This window comes from Bos taurus, chromosome 2 (genome assembly GCF_002263795.3).
Source record: "Bos taurus isolate L1 Dominette 01449 registration number 42190680 breed Hereford chromosome 2, ARS-UCD2.0, whole genome shotgun sequence".
Taxonomy (NCBI): Eukaryota; Metazoa; Chordata; class Mammalia; order Artiodactyla; family Bovidae; genus Bos; species Bos taurus.
In genome coordinates this window covers 38,093,861-38,112,395 of record NC_037329.1, presented here as the reverse complement: position 1 = coordinate 38,112,395, position 18,535 = coordinate 38,093,861, and the positions used below count along the sequence as shown (strand labels likewise).

Sequence of the window (18,535 nt, the reverse complement as noted above, 5' to 3'; positions counted from 1 at the left end):
CAAATGAGGTACCATCTCACGCCAGTCAGAATGGCTGCTATCCAAAAGTCTACAAACAATAAATGCTGGAGAGGGTGTGGAGAAAAAAGAAACATCTTACACTGTTGGTGGGAATGCAATCTAGTACAGCCAGTATGGAGAACAGTGTGGAGATTCCTTAAAAAACTGAAAATAGATCTGCCATATGACCCAGCAATCCCACTGCTGGGCATATACACCGAGGAAACCAGAATTGAAAGAGACACATGTACCCCACTGTTCATCACAGGACTGTTTACAATAGCCAGGACATGGAAGCAACCTAGATGTCCATCAGCAGACGAATGGATAAGAAAGCTGTGGTACATATACACAGTGGAATATTACTCAGCTACTAAAAAGAATACATTTGAATCAGTTCTAATGAGGTGGATGAAACTGGAGCCTATTATACAGAGTGAAGTGAGTCAGAAAGAAAAACACCAATACAGTATACTAATGCATATATATGGAATTTAGAAAGATGGTAACGATGACCCCAAATGTGAGACAACAAAAGAGACACAGATGAAAAGAACAGACTTTTGGACTCTGTGGGAGAAGGTGAGGGTGGGATGATTTGAGAGAATAGCATTGAAACATGTATATATTCATATGTAAAATAGATTGCCAGTCCAGGTTTGATATATGAGACAGGGTGCTCAGGGCTGGTGCACTGGGATGACCCTGAGGGATGGGATGGGGAGGGAGGTGGGAGGGAGGGTCAGGATGGGGAACACATGTACACCCATGGTTGATTCATGTGAACATATGGCAAAACCCACCACAATATTGTAAAGTAATTAGCCTCCAATTAAATTAAATTAAAAAAGAGAAATTCTTCTGTATTATTAACAAGAACTTCTGTTGACCTAACCAAGAATTGCAAACAAACCCACAAAAAATCTTTATGGCACAGTGGGCAAACACCCTTTTAAAAAGACACCAGAGAAAGGCCAATTTGTGTTTGCATGAAGTGAACTCTTACAGTTGCATGAAGGACTGAGTGTAATATGTATCACATTAAAGGCACTTGGTACATACTTACTGAAGAAGCAAATAAGTGAATGAATGATCAGTCTATTTGGATCTTTAGTGACCCATTTTGGATTATATACAATCTTACTGTCAATACTGTCAAAAGCAGAGACACTACTTTGCTGACAAAGGTCCGTCTAGTCAAAGCTATGGTTTTCCCAGTAGTCATGTATGGATGTGAGAGTTGGATCATAAAAAAAGCTGAGCACCAGCGCTGAAGAATTGATGCTTTTGAACTGTGGTGTTGGAGAAGACTCTTGAGCATTTTTCAACTGCACAGAAATCAAACCAGTCAATCCTAAAGGATACCAGTACTGAATATTCATTGGAACGATTGATGTTGAAGCTGAACCTCCAATATTTTGGCCACCTGATGCAAAGAACTGACTCATTTGAAAAGCCCCTGATGCTGGGAAAGATTAAAGGCAGGAGGAGAAGGGGACGAGAGAGGATGAGCTGGTTGATGGCATCACCGACTCAATGGACATAAGTTTGACTAAGCTCTGGGAGTTGGAGATGGACTGGGAAGCCTGGCATGCTGCAGTCCATGGGGTCACAAACAGTTAGACTGTCAATATATCTTACTAAGAGCTGATACAATTATTCTATGTGCAAAGTGGTGGGGAGTTAACAGAGTTAACAGAGCTCTTCCTGAGCCTAGATGGGTGGTCTGATTCCATGGTAGCACTATTAGGAATGCCAGGTGGCTGAGCAGTTTTATCAGCCTGCTTCCTGCCAATGGAATTTGGGGGATCCATTAACCTCCTTTCAATTCATTCTCTCTCTGTCCCTTTCAGTCTAATCTTATAGCATTTTTGATAAAATTTTTTCAAGAACCCAGTGGGACTTTGTGGATTTTATGGGATTCCCTCCATTAGACAAATACCAATAAACACAAGTCTTTTTGAAATGAACCCTTCTCTCTTTTGGCCTCCTACTGATGTGGTTGAGAGAAATTGCCCTTAAACTTCTCTGAGGTTCTCTACTTAGAGAGTACCTATGAGAAACACCACTTATCTCTTGGAAGGGTCATTTATATGAATGGATACACTGACCTTTTGATCTTTCCAAAGTTATTAACAAAACAACTGTACATTAACACTTTTAGCTTTTTCTCTGTGCTATTGGAAATAACCTCTTAAGTCTACAATCTTTTTCCATTTGGATAGGTGGAGTTTCCCAAAGCATCGAGTCCTCATTCTTTTTAGTTTAACAGTTCCTCTCTCAATTTATCTCACTCTCTTTTACTATAAGAAGCAAAATAAAAAATACAGGTAGTATGTTCAACATCTTGGAAATTTTAGTTCATTTATATATGAAGTTCATTGTTTAGTAAGTTTTTCCATTTAACTACAGGACAAAACTCCCTAGGTTTTAGTGCCATAACATAACAGTGATTCTCCTTTCTCCAATTTCCAACAACATGTTCATCACTTCCTTTGAATCCTCTCCAGCCACATCTTAAACACCAATATTTCTATTAATACTAATAGTCTGTTCAAGGCATTCTAGTCTTTTTTCTATCATGCTCCTCAAAATTCTTCCAATTTCTCCCTGCTTCCCAATTCCAAAAAGATTTCTATATTTTTATGTATCTGTTACAGTAGCATTTCACTTCCAGATACTAAAATCTGTATTAATTTTTCAAACTGCTGTTCAACAGGCTACCACAAATTTCACTACTTGAAACAATACTCACTTATTAGCTCAGAGTACTATAAGTCAGAGGTTCAGCAAGGCATGGCTGGGCTCTTTCGTCATGACATCACAAGGCTAAAATCAAAGTGTTGACAAAACTGAGCCCTCATCTGGAAGCTTTAAGGAAAAATTTGCTTCCAATCTTTTTTTTTTTTTTTTTTTCCTGGCAATATTCGGTCCGTTATAGTTATATGGCTAGACCAGCCAAAGAAAACTCTTTGCTTTTAAAGGGTTCATGTGACTACTTCAAGCCCGCCCAAGTTATCTCCCTTTCTCAAGGCTGTTTATGCCATATAATATAGCCCAATTAGACATTTACAGATATCTGGTGTATGATACAGGGTATGTATCACAGAAGAGCAGGAAATCTCAGGGTCCATCTTAGAAGCCTGCCTATCATGGGGCTATTCAATAAATCTTTTAAGCCCCACAATCCCAAAGAAGCAGAGCTCAAAATCTAGGAATTCTTTTTTATTATTCTTCTATGTCCACCTGTTTTTCTACTCATGGTTCTTTTGATCAGTATATTATTAGATTAAGAAACATTGCAGAAGAGATTTCATAATTTTATGATGAATTACTCTCATAAGGAGGACTTTCTATGTGGTGCTGGCGGTAAAGAACCCACCTGAAAATGCAGGAGACATTAGAGACGTGGGTTTTATGCCTGGGTTGGGAAGATCCCCTGGAGGAGGGTGTGGCAAACCACTCCAGTATTCTTGCCTGGAGAATCCCATGGACAGAGGAGCCTGACAAACTACAGTTGATAGGGTTGCAAAGAGTCAGACATGACAAAAGCAACTGAGCACATATTCTCATGAGAAACCATAAATTCTCACAAAGAGAGACTGGTTTTGATCTGAATGTGCTCTGGATGCCCTCCTAAGCCTGTGGTTCTTAAATCTTCTGAGAAGCAGCACTGTTCCAGATCTCTAGCATCCATTCTGATTAAGACAGCCTACCATTCTTGTTTTAGACTTTTTCCTCTCTTCTCAGTTATCTCTCAGATGAATATAATTCTGAGTATTTTCCAGGTCACTTGAGGACAAGGGGAAGCACCCAAGTGCTGAGGTTCTACTGAAGACTGGGTCTACTGGTATTTACTGGTGCGATGTCCCTTGAGGTCCCCCAGAAATACCTCTGAGATAAGGCTAAAGGTCACATGGCCAGTAGAGTCATTCTGATTTTTCTGACTATGTCCCCCACCACTCAGTTGTGCGATATGAGTGGTTTCAAAGCTGGATTCAGAGTTGGTGAAAATAGGGAGAGAACTGTGACACAATAAATCAAAGAAAGAATGTGTTTCCTTTTTATGTGAGCCTTGCTTAAAAATCTCCATTTTGGGCACAAGGTTAAAACTATCCTTGCCTTGGATCCAATAGAATGCCAGGCATTATGCAGCAGTAAGATCTCCAAAGATGCTGTGATACAGAGCAATTTTTTTGTTATTCAAGCCATCCAAACAGTCACATGCAGTGAAAGGGTGGTTCTGGGACCAATACTACAGGTTAAGCATTTTGAGGTTTATCTAACATGATAAACTTGATTTTTACAATAGCTCCTAGGGCTGGTTTATTGAAAGACATCATCTCTTGATTTTGCCATGATAATTTCAAAAGTGGAGACATGCTTCTGAAAAAAGCATCTTTATCACCTAACAGCTTCTGCATCAAAATTGTCCTTGGGTCTTGAGATATAACTATGAGAACCATGAATATAATGTTAAACTAGATTTTTAAAGCACAGAAGGAAAAAAGTGATCTACTAATAGTAAATGTACATTTGCAAGGAGCTAGGCACCTACCAGGATAAATTTTAATACTGGATACAAATTATGTTATTCTAGCAAAAATACACTATTATTTCCTAACAGACAAATACTGGGAAGAAGAATTAGTATAAAGGTGATTGCTTGTTCAGGAATTCTAAGATAAGGTTTTACACATGGCATTGTATTTCTTTTTTCATTTCAATCCCAAAGAAAGGCAATGACAAAGAATGTTTAAACTACTGCACGATTACACTCATCTCATATGCTAACAAAGTAGCAGTCAAAATTCTTCAAGCTAGGCTTCAACAGTATGTGAACCAAGAAATCCCAGATGTTCAACCTGGATTTAGAAAAGGCAGAAGAATCAGAGATCAAATTGCCAACCATCCACTGGATCATAGAAATAGCAAGAGAACTCCAGAAAAACATCTACTTCTACTTTATAGACTACACTAAAGCCTTTGACTGTGGATCAAAACAAACTGGAAAATTCTTAAAGAGATGGGAATACCAGACTACCTGACCTGCCTCCTGAGAAATCTGTATGCAGGTTAAAAAGCAACAGTTGGAACTGAACAGAGGACAACAGACTGGTTCCAAATTAGGAAAGGAGTACATCAAGGGTGTATATTGTCACCCTACTTATTTAACTTGTATGCAGAGTACATCATGAGAAATGCCGGACTAGATGAAGCACAAGCTGGAATCAAGATTTCTGGGAGAAATATCAATAACCTCAGATATGCAGATGACACCATCCTTATAGCAGAAAACAAAGAGGAACTAAAGAATTTCTTGATGAAAGTGAAAGAGAGTGAAAAAGCTGGCTTAAAACTCAACATTCAAAAAACAAAGATCATGGCATCTGGTCCCATCACTTCATGGCAAATAGATGGAGAAACAATAGAAACAGTGACAGACTTTATTTTCTTGGGCTCCAAAATCACGGCAGATGGTGACTGCAGCCATGAAATTAAAAGATGCTTACAACTTGGAAGAAAAGCTGTGACCAACCAAGACAGCATATTAAAAAGCAAAGACATTACTTTGCCGACAAAGGTCCAGCTAGTCAAAGCTATGGTTTTTCCAGTAGTCGTGTATGGATGTGAGCTGAGCACTGAAGAACTGACACTTTTGAACTGTGGTGTCAGAGAAGACTCTTGAGAGACCCTTGGACAGCAAGGAGATCCAACCAGTCCATCCTAAAGGAAATCAATCCTGAATAGTCATTGGAAGGACTGATGCTGAAGCTGAAGCTCCAATACTTTGGCCACTTGCTGCAAAGAACTGACTCATTGGAAAAGACACTGATGCTGGGAAAGACTGAAGACAGGAGGAGAAGGGGACAAAAGAGGATGAGATGGTTGGATGGCATCACCAACTAGATGGGCATGAGTTTGAGCAAGTTCCAGGAGTTGGTGATAGACAGGGAAGCCTGGCATGCTGCAGTCTATGCAGTTGCAAAGAGTCGGACATTACTGAGTGACTAAACTGAACTGAACTAGTATCTCTACTTCTGTTGCTGCTGTCTTTTAAGAAGATATGTCAGGAATTGAAACAGTAGATGAGGAGAGAAAGAACACCAGGTAACAAAGCAGCCAGTCTCAAGTCAAGGGGAGGTTGCCTATGGGGAGTTTTCTGCCAAGCTTCCAGGAGAAGGGAAAGGCTACCCACTTCAGTATTCTAGCCTGGAGAATTCCATGGACTGTATAGTTCATTGGGTCACAAAGAGTTGGACACTACTGAGCAACTTTCACTATTCTATTAAACACTGAAGAGCTAGAATTTGTCTCCAACATTAAAAAAAATAGTTAATGAAAATCTGTATTTGTGGTTCGAATATATAAAGATAGTCAGAAGCTTGGTCAGTATGTCTGAGTTGACACAGAAATCTCCTTTACCACTTTAAACACAGAAATTTTGAACAAACTATACCACAACCACACACACACACACACAGTCAGTACCTCAGTGCTGAAAATAAAGATGGAACTCAAAGTCAGAGCAGTAAGAAGGAGCCAAAGCCAAGTGACTCCTGGGGAGAGCTGGACCTGAGATACATCTGAGAAACTAATGGCTCAGTTTTTAATAATAGGTGTGGGACCTGTGCACATGGGTTAGGAACCAGCTACCTACGAAGAGCCAAGAAATCATGTAGGACTTGTCCATACATACAGTGCAAACTAACTACGCCATAAACTCTCCCCAGGAGAGTGACAGGGAGCTAATTTTCTGCTTGGGACCAGAGGAGGAAAAGGGTCAAATGCAGAGCCCAGGGTGCGTACAGGAGTGCCAAATCAACACCCACTCCCAGCTCACACCATGGGTCCCAAGTCTCAAAGTTAATACTGTACACAAACTGGTGTGGGGCCAGTAAAATACACAGGGCCCTGCCCTTAGCAGAGGCAAATATCAAAGCTCTCCACAGAGATGTTCTGACTACCAGGTCATAGTTTATACATGAAAGCATGATTCTCAAAGGAAAAGTTTAAGAACTTGGATTATTTGATCATTTTAACTTTCCATGAAACTAAAGACATGGAGGCAAATTTATAAGCCAATGACCAACAAAAGAAAATATTTGCAACTCATGTAACTGATAGAAAGAAACAGTATCAAGAATTTATAAAGATCACCAACAGATTAAATAAAGGAAAAATAGACAAATGGACAAGAAGCATGAATAAGCAATTCACAGAGGAAGAAAACTGCTCAATAAAAATATGAGATTTGCCATCTCACAGGTGATCAGAGGAAATCCAATTTAAAACACTGACATACTGTTCCCTTTTGTCAGATTCTTCTGCTGTTGTTCAGTGCGACTCTTTGCAACCCCAGAGACTGCAGCACGCCAGGCTTCCCTGTCCTTCACAGTAGGAATACCCCTTGATGTACTCCTTTCCCAGTTTTGAACCAGTCAGCTCTTTCATGCCCAGTTCTGTTTCTTCTTAACCCGCATACAGGTTTCTCAGGAGATAGGTAAGGTGGTCTGGTATTCCCATCTCTTTAAAAACTGTCCACAGTTTGTTGTGCTCCACACAGTCAAAGGCTTTGGCACAGTCAATGAAGCAGAAGTAGATGTGATTTTCTGGAGCTCCCTTGCTTTTTCCATGATTTACAATTGTTGGCAATTTGATTTCTGGTTCCTCTGCCTTTTCTAAACATAGCTTGTACCGCTGCTGCTGCTGCTAAGTTGCTTCAGTCATGTCTGACTCTGTGCGACCCCATAGACAGTAGCCCACCAGGGTTCCCCATCCCTGGGATTCTACAGGCAAGAACACTGGAGTGGGTTGCCATTTCCTTCTCCAATGCATGAAAGTGAAAAAATAAAGTGAAGTCGCTCTGTCGTGTCCAACTTGAGGACCCCATGGACTGCAGCCCACCAGGCTCCTCTGTCCATAGGATTTTCTAGGCAAAAGTACTGGAGTGGGGTGCCATTGCCTTCTCTGTAGCTTGTACTGGAAGTTCTCAATTCATGTACTGCTAAAGCCTAGCTTGAAAGATTTTAAGCATAAACTTACTAGCATGTGAAATGAGCACAATTGTATGGTAGTTTGAACATTCTTTGGCATTGAACTTCTTTCAGATTGAAATGAAAACTGACTTTTTCCAGTCTTCTGCGGCCACTGCTGAGTTTTCCAAATTTGTTGACATGTTGAGTGCAGTACTTTAACAGCATCGTCTCTTAGAATTTTAAATAGCTCAGCTGGAATTCTATCACCTCTACTAGCTCTCTTTGTAGTAATGCTTCCTAAGATCCACTTGACCTCACTCTGGGATGTCCAGCTCTAGTTGAGTGACCACACCATTGTGGTTATCCAAGTCATTAAGATCTTTTTTGTATAGCTCTTCTGTGTACTCTTGCCACCTCCTCTTAATCTCTTCTGCTTCTGTTAGGTCCTTACACTTTCTGTTCTTTATTGTGCCTATCCTTGCATGAAACGTTCCCTTGATATCTTCAATTTTCTTGAAGAGATCTCTAGTCCTCCCCAATCTATTGTTTTCCTCAACTTCTTTGCATTGTTCATTTAAGAAGGCCTTCTAATCTCTCCTCGCTATTCTGGAACTCTGCATTCAGTCGGAAATAATCTTTCCTTTTCTCCCTCATCTTTTGCTCTCTTCTTTCCTCAGCTATCTGTAAAGCCTCCTCAGACAATCACTTTGCCTTCTTGCATTTCTTTTTTCTTGAGATGGTTTTGGTCACCACCGCCTGTACAATGTTCTAACTTTCTTTCATAGTTTTTCAGACATTCTGTCTACCAAATCTAATTCCTTGAATCTATTCATCACCTCCACCGTATAATCATAAGGGATTTGATATAGATCATATCTGAATGGCTTAATGTTTTTCCCTAATTTCTTCCATTTAAGCCTGAATTTTGCAATAAGGAACTTATGATCTGAGTGACAGTCTGCTTCAGGTCTTATTTTTACTGACTGTATAGAGTTTCTCCATCTTTAGCTGCAAAGAACATAGTCTGATTTCGGTTTTGACTATCTGATGATGTTCATTTGTAGAGTCATCTCTCAGGTTGTTGGAAAAGCATGTTTGCTAAGACCCTTGTGTTCTCTTGACAAACTCTGTTAGCCTAAGCTCTGCTTTATTTTGTATTCTAAGGTCAAACTTGCCTGTTACTCCAAACAGGTATCTCTTGATCTCCTGCTTCTGCATTCCAATACCCTATGATCAAAGATACATCTTTTTTTTGGTGTTATTTGTAGGTCTTGTAGGTCTTCACAAAACCAGTCAGCATCAGTATCTTCAGCATCAGTGGTCGGGACATAGACTTGGATTACTGTGATATTGAACAGTTTGCCTTGGAAACTAATTGAGATCATTCTGTTATTTTTGCAGTTGCACCCAAGTAGTGCATTTCAGACTCTTTTGTTGACTATGAGGGCCACTCCATTTCTTTTAAGGGATTCTTGCCCACATTAGTAGATATAATGGTCACCTCAATTAAATCTGCCTGTTCCAGTCCACTTTTGTTCACTGACTCCTCAGATGTCAATGTTCAAACTTGCCAACTCCTGCTTGATCATGTCCAATTTATCTTGCTTCATGGACCTAGCATTCCAGGTTCCTATGCAATATTGTTCTATATGGCATCGGACTTTACTTTCACCAGACACATCCACAACTAAGCATTGTTTCTGCTTTGGCCCAGCCACCTCATTTTTCTGGAGCTATTAGTAGTTGCCATCTGTTCTTCCCCAGTAGCATATTGGACAGATTCTGACCTGCAGGGCTTATCTTCTGGTGTCATATCTTTTTGCCTTTTTCATACTGTTCATGGGGCTCTCATGGCAAGAATACTGGAGTGGATTGCCATTTCCTCCTTCAATGGACCACATTTTGTCAGAATTCTTCAGTTACCCATCTTAGATGGCCCTGCCGATGTGTTTCATAGCTTCACTGAGTTATGTAAGCCTCTTTGCCATGACAAGGCTGTGGTCCATGAAAGGGATTTATCAGATTGGCAAATATCAAAAAGAATAGTTTAAATAGTTTATGAAGTAAAAAAAAGTCTTATAAAGTTGAAAACATGCAAATCCTGCAACACAGTGATTCCCACCCCAGGTATACCCTAGAGAAAGCTGTGCATACATGCCCCTGTAATTATATACAGGTGGCTGCTGCAGTACAGTTTCAAGAACAAAACTTAAGAAACTTACATCCTACTGCTCAAAGAATGGATAAATGGTAACCTAGTTCTACAGTGAAACATAATATAGCCATTAAAAGAGTAAACTAGCTGCCTCTACTAACATGGCTATATCTCAAAATTCATGGTTAAATGAAAAAGCACATGCTGCAGAATGATACAGTGTGAAAATATTTATGAAAAATGTAAAAGAATTAAAATGTATTAAAAGCAATAGATGGTCTGAAAGATAGAAATAACATTCATGATCAAGACTCTTCTGGGGTGGTAAGAAGAAAAATGGTACTGAGTAAAGTCCTCAAAAGAAGACTTCAACTTTATCTATAAAATTAAATATGAAACAATGAAAAATGTTAACAGTTTCAATGTTAGGTGATGAGTACTGTTTTAATTTCATCAAGCTCTGTACTTCAATTTTTTTCTAAATGTTAAGAAGTAATTTTTAAAAGAAAAAAAATAAAATAGATACCTTGGTCACATACATTTGCAAGAGATTGACCATGAATTTGACTTAGAGCTCGATTATTCATTCCATTACTATTTTCTTTGTTGTGGTTGCTGCTGTTTTGGTGTTAGGCCAAGTTCAGTCCAGATCAGTTCAGTCACTCAGTCATGTCTGACTCTTTGAGACCCAATGGACTGCAGCATGTCAGGCTTCCCTGTCCATCACCATCTCCTGGAGCTTGGTCAAACTCATGTCCATCTCATCTTATCCTCTGTCGTCCCTTCTCATCCTGCCTTTAATCTTTCCCAGCATCAGGATCTATTCTAGTGATTCAGCTCTTCGTATCAGGTGGCCAAAGTATCAGAGCTTCAGCTTCAGCATCAATACTTCTAAAGAGTGTTCAGGGTTGATTTCCTTTAGTATTGACTGATTTGATCTCCTTGCTGTCCAAGGGACACTCAACAGTCTTCTCCAGTACCACAGTTCAAAAGCATCAATTTTTCAGTGCTCAGCCTTCTTTATGGTCCAACTCTCACATCCATGCATGACTACTGGAAAAACCAAAGCTTTGACTAGATAGACTTTTGTTGGCAAAGTGATGTCTCTGCTTTTTAATATGCTGTCTAGGTTTGTCATAGCTTTTCTTCCAAGGACCAAGAGTTTTTTTAATTTCATGGCTGCAGTAACTGTCTACAGTGATTTTGGAGTCCAGGAGAATAAAATCTGTTACTTTTCCCATTTTTTCCACATCTATTTTCCATGAAAAGATGGGACTAGATGCCATGATATTCATTTTTTGAATATTGAGTTTTAAGCCAGTTTTTTTCTGTCATTTTTTACCCTCATCAAGAGGCTCTTTAGTTTCTCTTGGCTTTCTGCCATTAGAGTGGTATCATCTGCATATATGTGTTGATATTCCCACAGAAATCTCGATTCCAGCTTGTGATTCATCCAGCCTGGCATTTCAGCTGTGTCTGTGTATGGCACTTAAAATGACACTACATGCAAGCTAATGTTTAAAAATACATCCTTTCATGGTCATACTAATTTATAGAAAGGAAGTTTTATGAAGGTAGATGACAAATCTCTAAGAATATACTTTTCCAATACTATAGTTTCATAACAGCAAATGCTGGAATTGATAAGTTTTATCCAGAAATGTGTATAGGTCACATCTGTTTGTTTTTGTTTTTAGTCGCTCAGTCATGTCTGACTCTCTGCGACCCCATGGACTGTAGCTCACCAGGCTCCTCTGTCCATGGAATTCTCCAGGGATGAATAGTGGAGTGTGTTGCCATTTCCTACTCCAGGACGTCTTTCCAACCCATGAATCGAACCCAGGTCTTCTGCATTCAGGCAAGTTCTTTTATCATCTGAAACACCAGGGAAGCCCTACATTATCTGAAACATAGTTGATATTTATGAGTATCTCTTTTGATGGGGACTTGATGAAACCACTTAATGTACTCTCTTAGAAATCAAACTGTAAATTACATCTTCTTCGCAGCTCATTTTCTCAAAAATTATATAATTCCTATACACGTTGTTTTTCACACATACTGACTCTACAACAATTTGCTGACATAAGAGCACAAACCAAGCAAGAATAATGATAACTGAACTATAAAAATGTAGAAAATCTGACTTTTAGCTTAAAAACCACAGTGTTATTTTTTTCTTCAGGTTGAATTTTAAAGGAAAAACTTTTGGACAAGAGTTTCATATGATTTCAATGGACCATATAGCTTAAAGTATAGCAACTGTGTTCATAAAGCAAAATTTATTCATCAAGGACTATGAATTAGTCATTCTTGGCACTTTAAGCAACTCTAAAAGAAAACATTTCACATATTGTCCGGATCAAGTCAATACAGATTAACGGAAATTCCTTTTTTTATCTTGTAGAATTGATCATAAATTGCCTTTTGTGAATTATTTCCACAGAAGTCATAAAACCTTAAAGAAAAGTATTCTTTACTATAAATTCTATCACTTTTGTGATATGGGCAAATAAAATATCTAAATATATACCCTATATTTTTTTTAAATCCCCTCTGAAATATGTTTTATCTTCCACAGGCTGTCAAAATAATTATTTTAAAGCTATTAATAAGTATTTTGGGGAATTCTCTGGAGGTCCAGTGGTTAGGATTCCACACTTCCTCTCCATAGGACATGGATTTGATCCCTGGTCAGAGAACTAAGATCCAACAAGCTACATGGTACAGCCAAAAATAATAAAAATAAAAAATACCTTTTAAAAAATAAGTATTTTAATCAATATTTTGAGGATTGGGAAACCAATGTTCATTCAAAAATAGGATGATGAATTTGTATCAGTATGAAAAACCAAACAATCTAACACATAATAAAACAAGAAGTAAATTCTTTAAAGGGACTTGTGGTATTCTATGAATTGTACTGACCCCAATATACTGTATTTTCCAATAAATACATCTTTTCACAGTCTTCTGCTGTACTGTAGTCAACCAAAATGCTATTCCAGTACCTCTGGCTTTGCCATGTCCCTACTTAGAACATACTTTAACAACAACCACAAACCTTGTCTTTTCTTTATCTATAGTATCTCTTCTAATCACAAGTACTTGTGCTTATGAAGTCAATAAAGTGGGTTTTCCTCCATGTACATAAATCTCTGAAGCGCAAATACATTCAAACAAGACTCCCCTAGAACCTTATGAATCTTTCTAAGAACTGCCTATGAGGATTCTATGCCAAAGACCAAGGTCAATCAAATCTCAATCAAGCAATTAAATATTCATTCACACATTTGCAGCAACAGTATAAATACCTCTTTTTTCTTCTCTTCTCTTTGTAACAATTCCTTCTTCTTCCACAGTTTCTCTTTCTCCTCTTCCTTTTCTCTTCTTCTGGCAGAGATTTCCATTTCCAGTCTTGTTATCTCTTCCTGGCGGGCTCGCCACTGAAGAACCTGAAATAAATAGAAATTCATCCAATAAATAAATACACTCAAGTGATTTCACAGATCACAAGGAGACTAGGGTTTGTATCAAGAAGATATTAAAGATTTTCCAAGGACACATTAAAATTCTGCATGCACATGAGTGTGTGATGTATGTGTATAAGGTGTAGAGAGCAACTGTAAAAATCACCTGATTCAGAGATTGTTCACTTGGATTCATGGAATGAAATTCTAAAGAGTCTGTGATTTGACTTCAAAAGATCTGTGAATTCTCATAATTCACAGATTTTGTGAATTTTTGTGTTTTTGCAGATGTGTTTTCCTGGAACAATATTTCTACTTTCTAGTCAACAGTTTTCAAATGGTCTTAATATCCTAAAACTTTTAAGAATCACTGATATGTTTCATCCTGATTTTTATAAGTGAAGAAAATGAGCCTGAATGAAGATGAAAAATATTAAGACATTTAAAAGAACTTCCTGGGTACTAATAGGTGTTATTGGTAGAAATATAATTGGTACAGCACTTCTAGAGAACACTGGGTAATATGTAAATATATATCGCAATATGAAATATACATAGCCTTTCACCCATAACCCCACTTTGAAGAAGTTATTCCAAGAAGACAATCAACAGGACATGTGCACAAATTACCAATAGGAATGTTCATTGCAGTGCTGCTTAAACAGAACAAATGGAGAGTCTAAGTGTCTGGCAACAAGACATGGCTTAAATTAATTATGGCATCATCATGTAATGACTGCCATTGAAAAAGTTTCTATATTTCCATATTCATCAACACAGAAAATATCTACAACCTATTACTAGATGTAAAAAAGCAGGTGCAAAACCACACTCACGGTATGATCTCATTAAAATAAAATATCATCTATCTATCTACGCATAGAAAGAGATTTGGAAGGAGGTTTACCAAATAATAATATTGTTTATCTCTGAATAGAAGCATTTCATGGAATTAAAAAAATTTTTTTATAATAAACATATCTTATCTTTGTGAGCAGTAAACCAATAAAACTAACAAAATAAAAGCAAACACACATTCCATGTATACATATAGCTAACAAAGCAGAGAGGAAGGAGATGGAGACAGATGCAGAAAATCTTTTTTTTTTTTTGAAACGGAAGAAACTAGCATTCTCAGTTTAATATATCATTGTCATATATTTGATATAAGCATGATTCACTGTGGTAATATATGAAATGAAAATTGAGTAAATGAAATATCATAAAATATAGTGAACGAAAATAACTAGTTAAGCTCTTTTTGCACTTTCATTATTCAAAGTTTGCTTTCTAAAAATATATTTTGCTCTATTTATCAAAATAGAAGGGATATCAAGGAAATTCAGACTTTTGGTCTTCAAACACTTAGGTTTCCCCAACTGCTGATAATCTTGGCCATATTTACCTTCTTCTTTTGAACCCTATTCCTAGAATAAGATCATCTATGCCCTCTGTCCTAACCTATTACTTCCAAATCATTCCTTCCTTTATCTACCCTCTGTCTGTAATATGCTATATCAAAATCAAGTGTCCTGTCAAATATTGCCAGGGGTCTCCCTCCTGAATTGGTCCCCCTTTCTTTAACCTTACAGTGGTATTTAACTCTGTCAACCACCTCTTCATGTTTAAAACTCTTTCATTCCTTGGCTATAACGCTGTTCTCCCCTGCTTCTCCACCAGTTGATACTGCTCTCTTCTCTTCTTCCTGCTTCCTGTGTCTACCTTATACTCCTAACTCTATTGCTGTCCTTTCTCAACCTCACCCTCTCTGTTTGTTATCTAATGTGCTTGTCTTCACCTCCAACTAATGCCCCACTTTAACCTTGTTAATGTGGAGTCTCTAGGTAGGTTTTTTCCCATTCCTTTCTTTATACCACCATCTTTGTTCTTTGCCTCATGGTGTGACCCAAACTATTCCCCTACCTGAAATGCCCTCAGTTTCCCCCTATTTCATAAAATGCTTCTTGGCCCAGCACATGTCCCATAGCTGCCATTAAACATTCTCCAACCCACACTCATAACTGTTCTCTAATTATTTTGAGCATAATATTTCTATTTCCATTTCGAGCAGAGGCCATGATATATAGGTATTTTGTTTTCTCCTTATACTATCTAGCAGAGTGCTAGCACATGATAGATGCTCAAGCAATACCTATTTAAATTACCCAAATAACATTTTTAAATGGAACCAAATAAATAAAAAAGAAATGATAGCATTAGAATATACCCTATTGCAATGAGTAACGAAATAATGGGTTCTCATTCATGATAATCATTTGCTACTGAAATTGATCTGAGCTGATAGGAAATGTTATAGTAATGGATGGATCAGGCTGACAGTAGCTGAAAACAGTGAGTAATCTTAACATCAAAGAGGAAACAAACAGCCATTTTAGTTTCTGATTTGAATACACCTAATATATAAAAAAAAAACAGATATATTTCAATATTGATTAGTAAGTAGATGCTATTATGGAAACACTGTTCAAGTTTTTAGGTATGATCATAGTATGGTTATGCTTTTATAAAGGCTTTATAAATGATTTATTCTTTTTAATTTTAGAGATAAATACTAAAATATAGATGAAATGATATGATATATGGGTATTTGCATAGGCATGAGAGACTAGATAAGGGTATAGATGAAAAAAATTTGACTAGTAAGTTGATAATTGCTGAAGTTGAATAATGACAGACTTTTAGATATATGTGTATATTTTTCTGTATTAAAATTTTTATTTAAAAAAACACAAAATATAATGTATGTCCAAAGAGATTTGTATAATAAAACACTGTAGTCTCAAGGTTCTCAGGCAATGAGACCTGAGAAGCAGTGAACTAATGTAAAGAAAATTAGTACACATTCAGCCTTTTTGAATCCTGGGACTATTCCTATAAATTTCAATAGAAAAAAGTTTGTGTTTTGAAACTATTTTACTCACTTTTGACTTAAGACTAATTTGTGGAAATTATCATTGAATGACTTTGCACATGTACTGTTGTATGATTTATGAAGCCAAATATAAGCAAATACCTACAACTGGACAAGATTTCTGTTTCCAAAGGTAAGTATAGCAAGAGAATAACCAGACCAATAAAATTCAGGTACCCCAGTTAATCTCCCAGTTTACCCTTCTTGTCATTTGCAAGTCTAAACAATGTTTTTCCTGTTCTCCAGAAAAGATTGCAGTAGTTTTTAAAATGGGGCATACACTGTAAATCATAAAACAAATGCAAGTTGAGCAATCAAAAGCCAATGGGTTGTAGATTTAAACTGTGTACACATATATGAATTGCTGGAACAAAAACTCTGGAGCAAGTCAGCATCAGCCTTTTGAAACTAAATAGCTTCTACTTCATATTAGAATCATGAGAGTGGACAGGGACTGTTAGAAGTTTACCTGCAATCAATAACTCACAATATCATCTGTAATTATACCTATATCCCCTCTCCCCCACAAAAAAAAAAAAAGGTGAAAATTGAAGAAGGGAACATTGTTGAAGCTAGCATTATATCCTCCTAAGTAGCTGGAGTTGTGAGATCGTGACAATGAGAAACAGGCTCTTCAACAGTTAGTATCCAGGAGGTAAGGTAATGGGGCTTTTTGGAATACACAACAGACAGAGTGAAGACTCCGCTGGGAAAAGGGTGCCATTGAAAAAATCTGTACCCAGTGGATCCCCACAGAGGCAGCCAAAGGATTTTCCATGAGGAGAGAATGACAACCGATTATGGTATTTTCAAGTCCAAGAACAAGAAAGCTGACAGGTGGGCAGAGGAATCAATATAAGCACAATAAGCTGAAGTACCGAAGAGCAAACCATGAGCAAAAGGAAGAATACCCCAGAAAACATTTTAGTGGTTTTTATTTTAAAAGGTTTGGTAATTATATAGCTTTAAATGGAGCATGCGAACATAACTGTGTAGCAATAACAACCAGGAAAGAACATTACCACAGTGGTAGTCAGGAGCACATTATAAGTAAAGTATTATTTAGATTATTAACTACAGAAGTTTTTCCAGTTCTTTACTTAATTCTTTGTTTAATATTCCTGCCAAAGGTACAGTCTTTGAATGAAACCTTAACCTAACAGAGAACAAATGAAGTTTAAAATATATTAATCTTTTGCCAATAATAAATTAAGGATTTAAAATGAAAATGGTTAGTAGTATTACATATGTCCTTTGCTCTTGATGTAAAAGTTAAATAGTTCAAGGGAAATTAATTAACATGCATATTTTCAGAATGAATAAAGTACTAGGAAAACACAAAATGAAGCCCATGTAAACTTCAAAGGCAATAATGGGAATTAATATCAAGGTAACAATATTAACACAATTTTACATCAAAGTTGAGAGCATTGAAAATAACTCTGAAGTTGGCAAAGCCATATAAAGGAAATGAGGATTAAGGTGCTAGTCAGAATACCAGCCTTTTTGTCTTCTTGCTGCCACTAACTGACAACATTGTTACTTTGAGCAAAGGGCTAGCCTAGTTTTCTCCCATGTTAAAGGGGACGACTGGATCAGGTGACTTCTATAGTTTCTTTAAGTCCTAATATTCCGATTCTTTTTTCTATTTTCCTTATACAGAGAGACCACAATATGCTCTGTAGTTTTCAGAATGAAAACTGAATGCAATTCAAAATGAATTGCAATGAGGAACAAACATCAGCATTTTATGAGCCTGTTAAATAATAACAGACAATTAAACATTAATTGTGAATTCTATCAGCCATTATTTGCAGAAACATTGTATCATGTGTATTGTTTTATATGTGGGAAAAGTACTATTGAGCGGTGTCTATTACTTAGGATAAAATATTAAAAACTGCCATATATGAGGGCTTACTGTGTGCTGGGCCTATGCTTTGTAAACACATTAATCACAGTGTCAAGTAATCCTTGAAACAAGCAAGCTCTCTCTTCT

General features: G+C 37.3%; 1 protein-coding gene across 9 annotated transcripts in view; it reads right to left on the bottom strand.

Moving 5' to 3' along the window:
* The window catches only part of CCDC148 (coiled-coil domain containing 148), a 297,891-nt gene that overhangs the window by 88,269 nt on the left and 191,087 nt on the right, over positions 1-18,535 (bottom strand). For all 9 annotated transcript variants that reach the window (XM_059878265.1, XM_059878253.1, XM_059878256.1 and 6 more), the window contains one exon: positions 13,449-13,589. In XM_059878265.1, the coding sequence (XP_059734248.1) occupies positions 13,449-13,589 (141 nt within the window). The remainder of the gene's footprint in view (positions 1-13,448; positions 13,590-18,535) is intronic.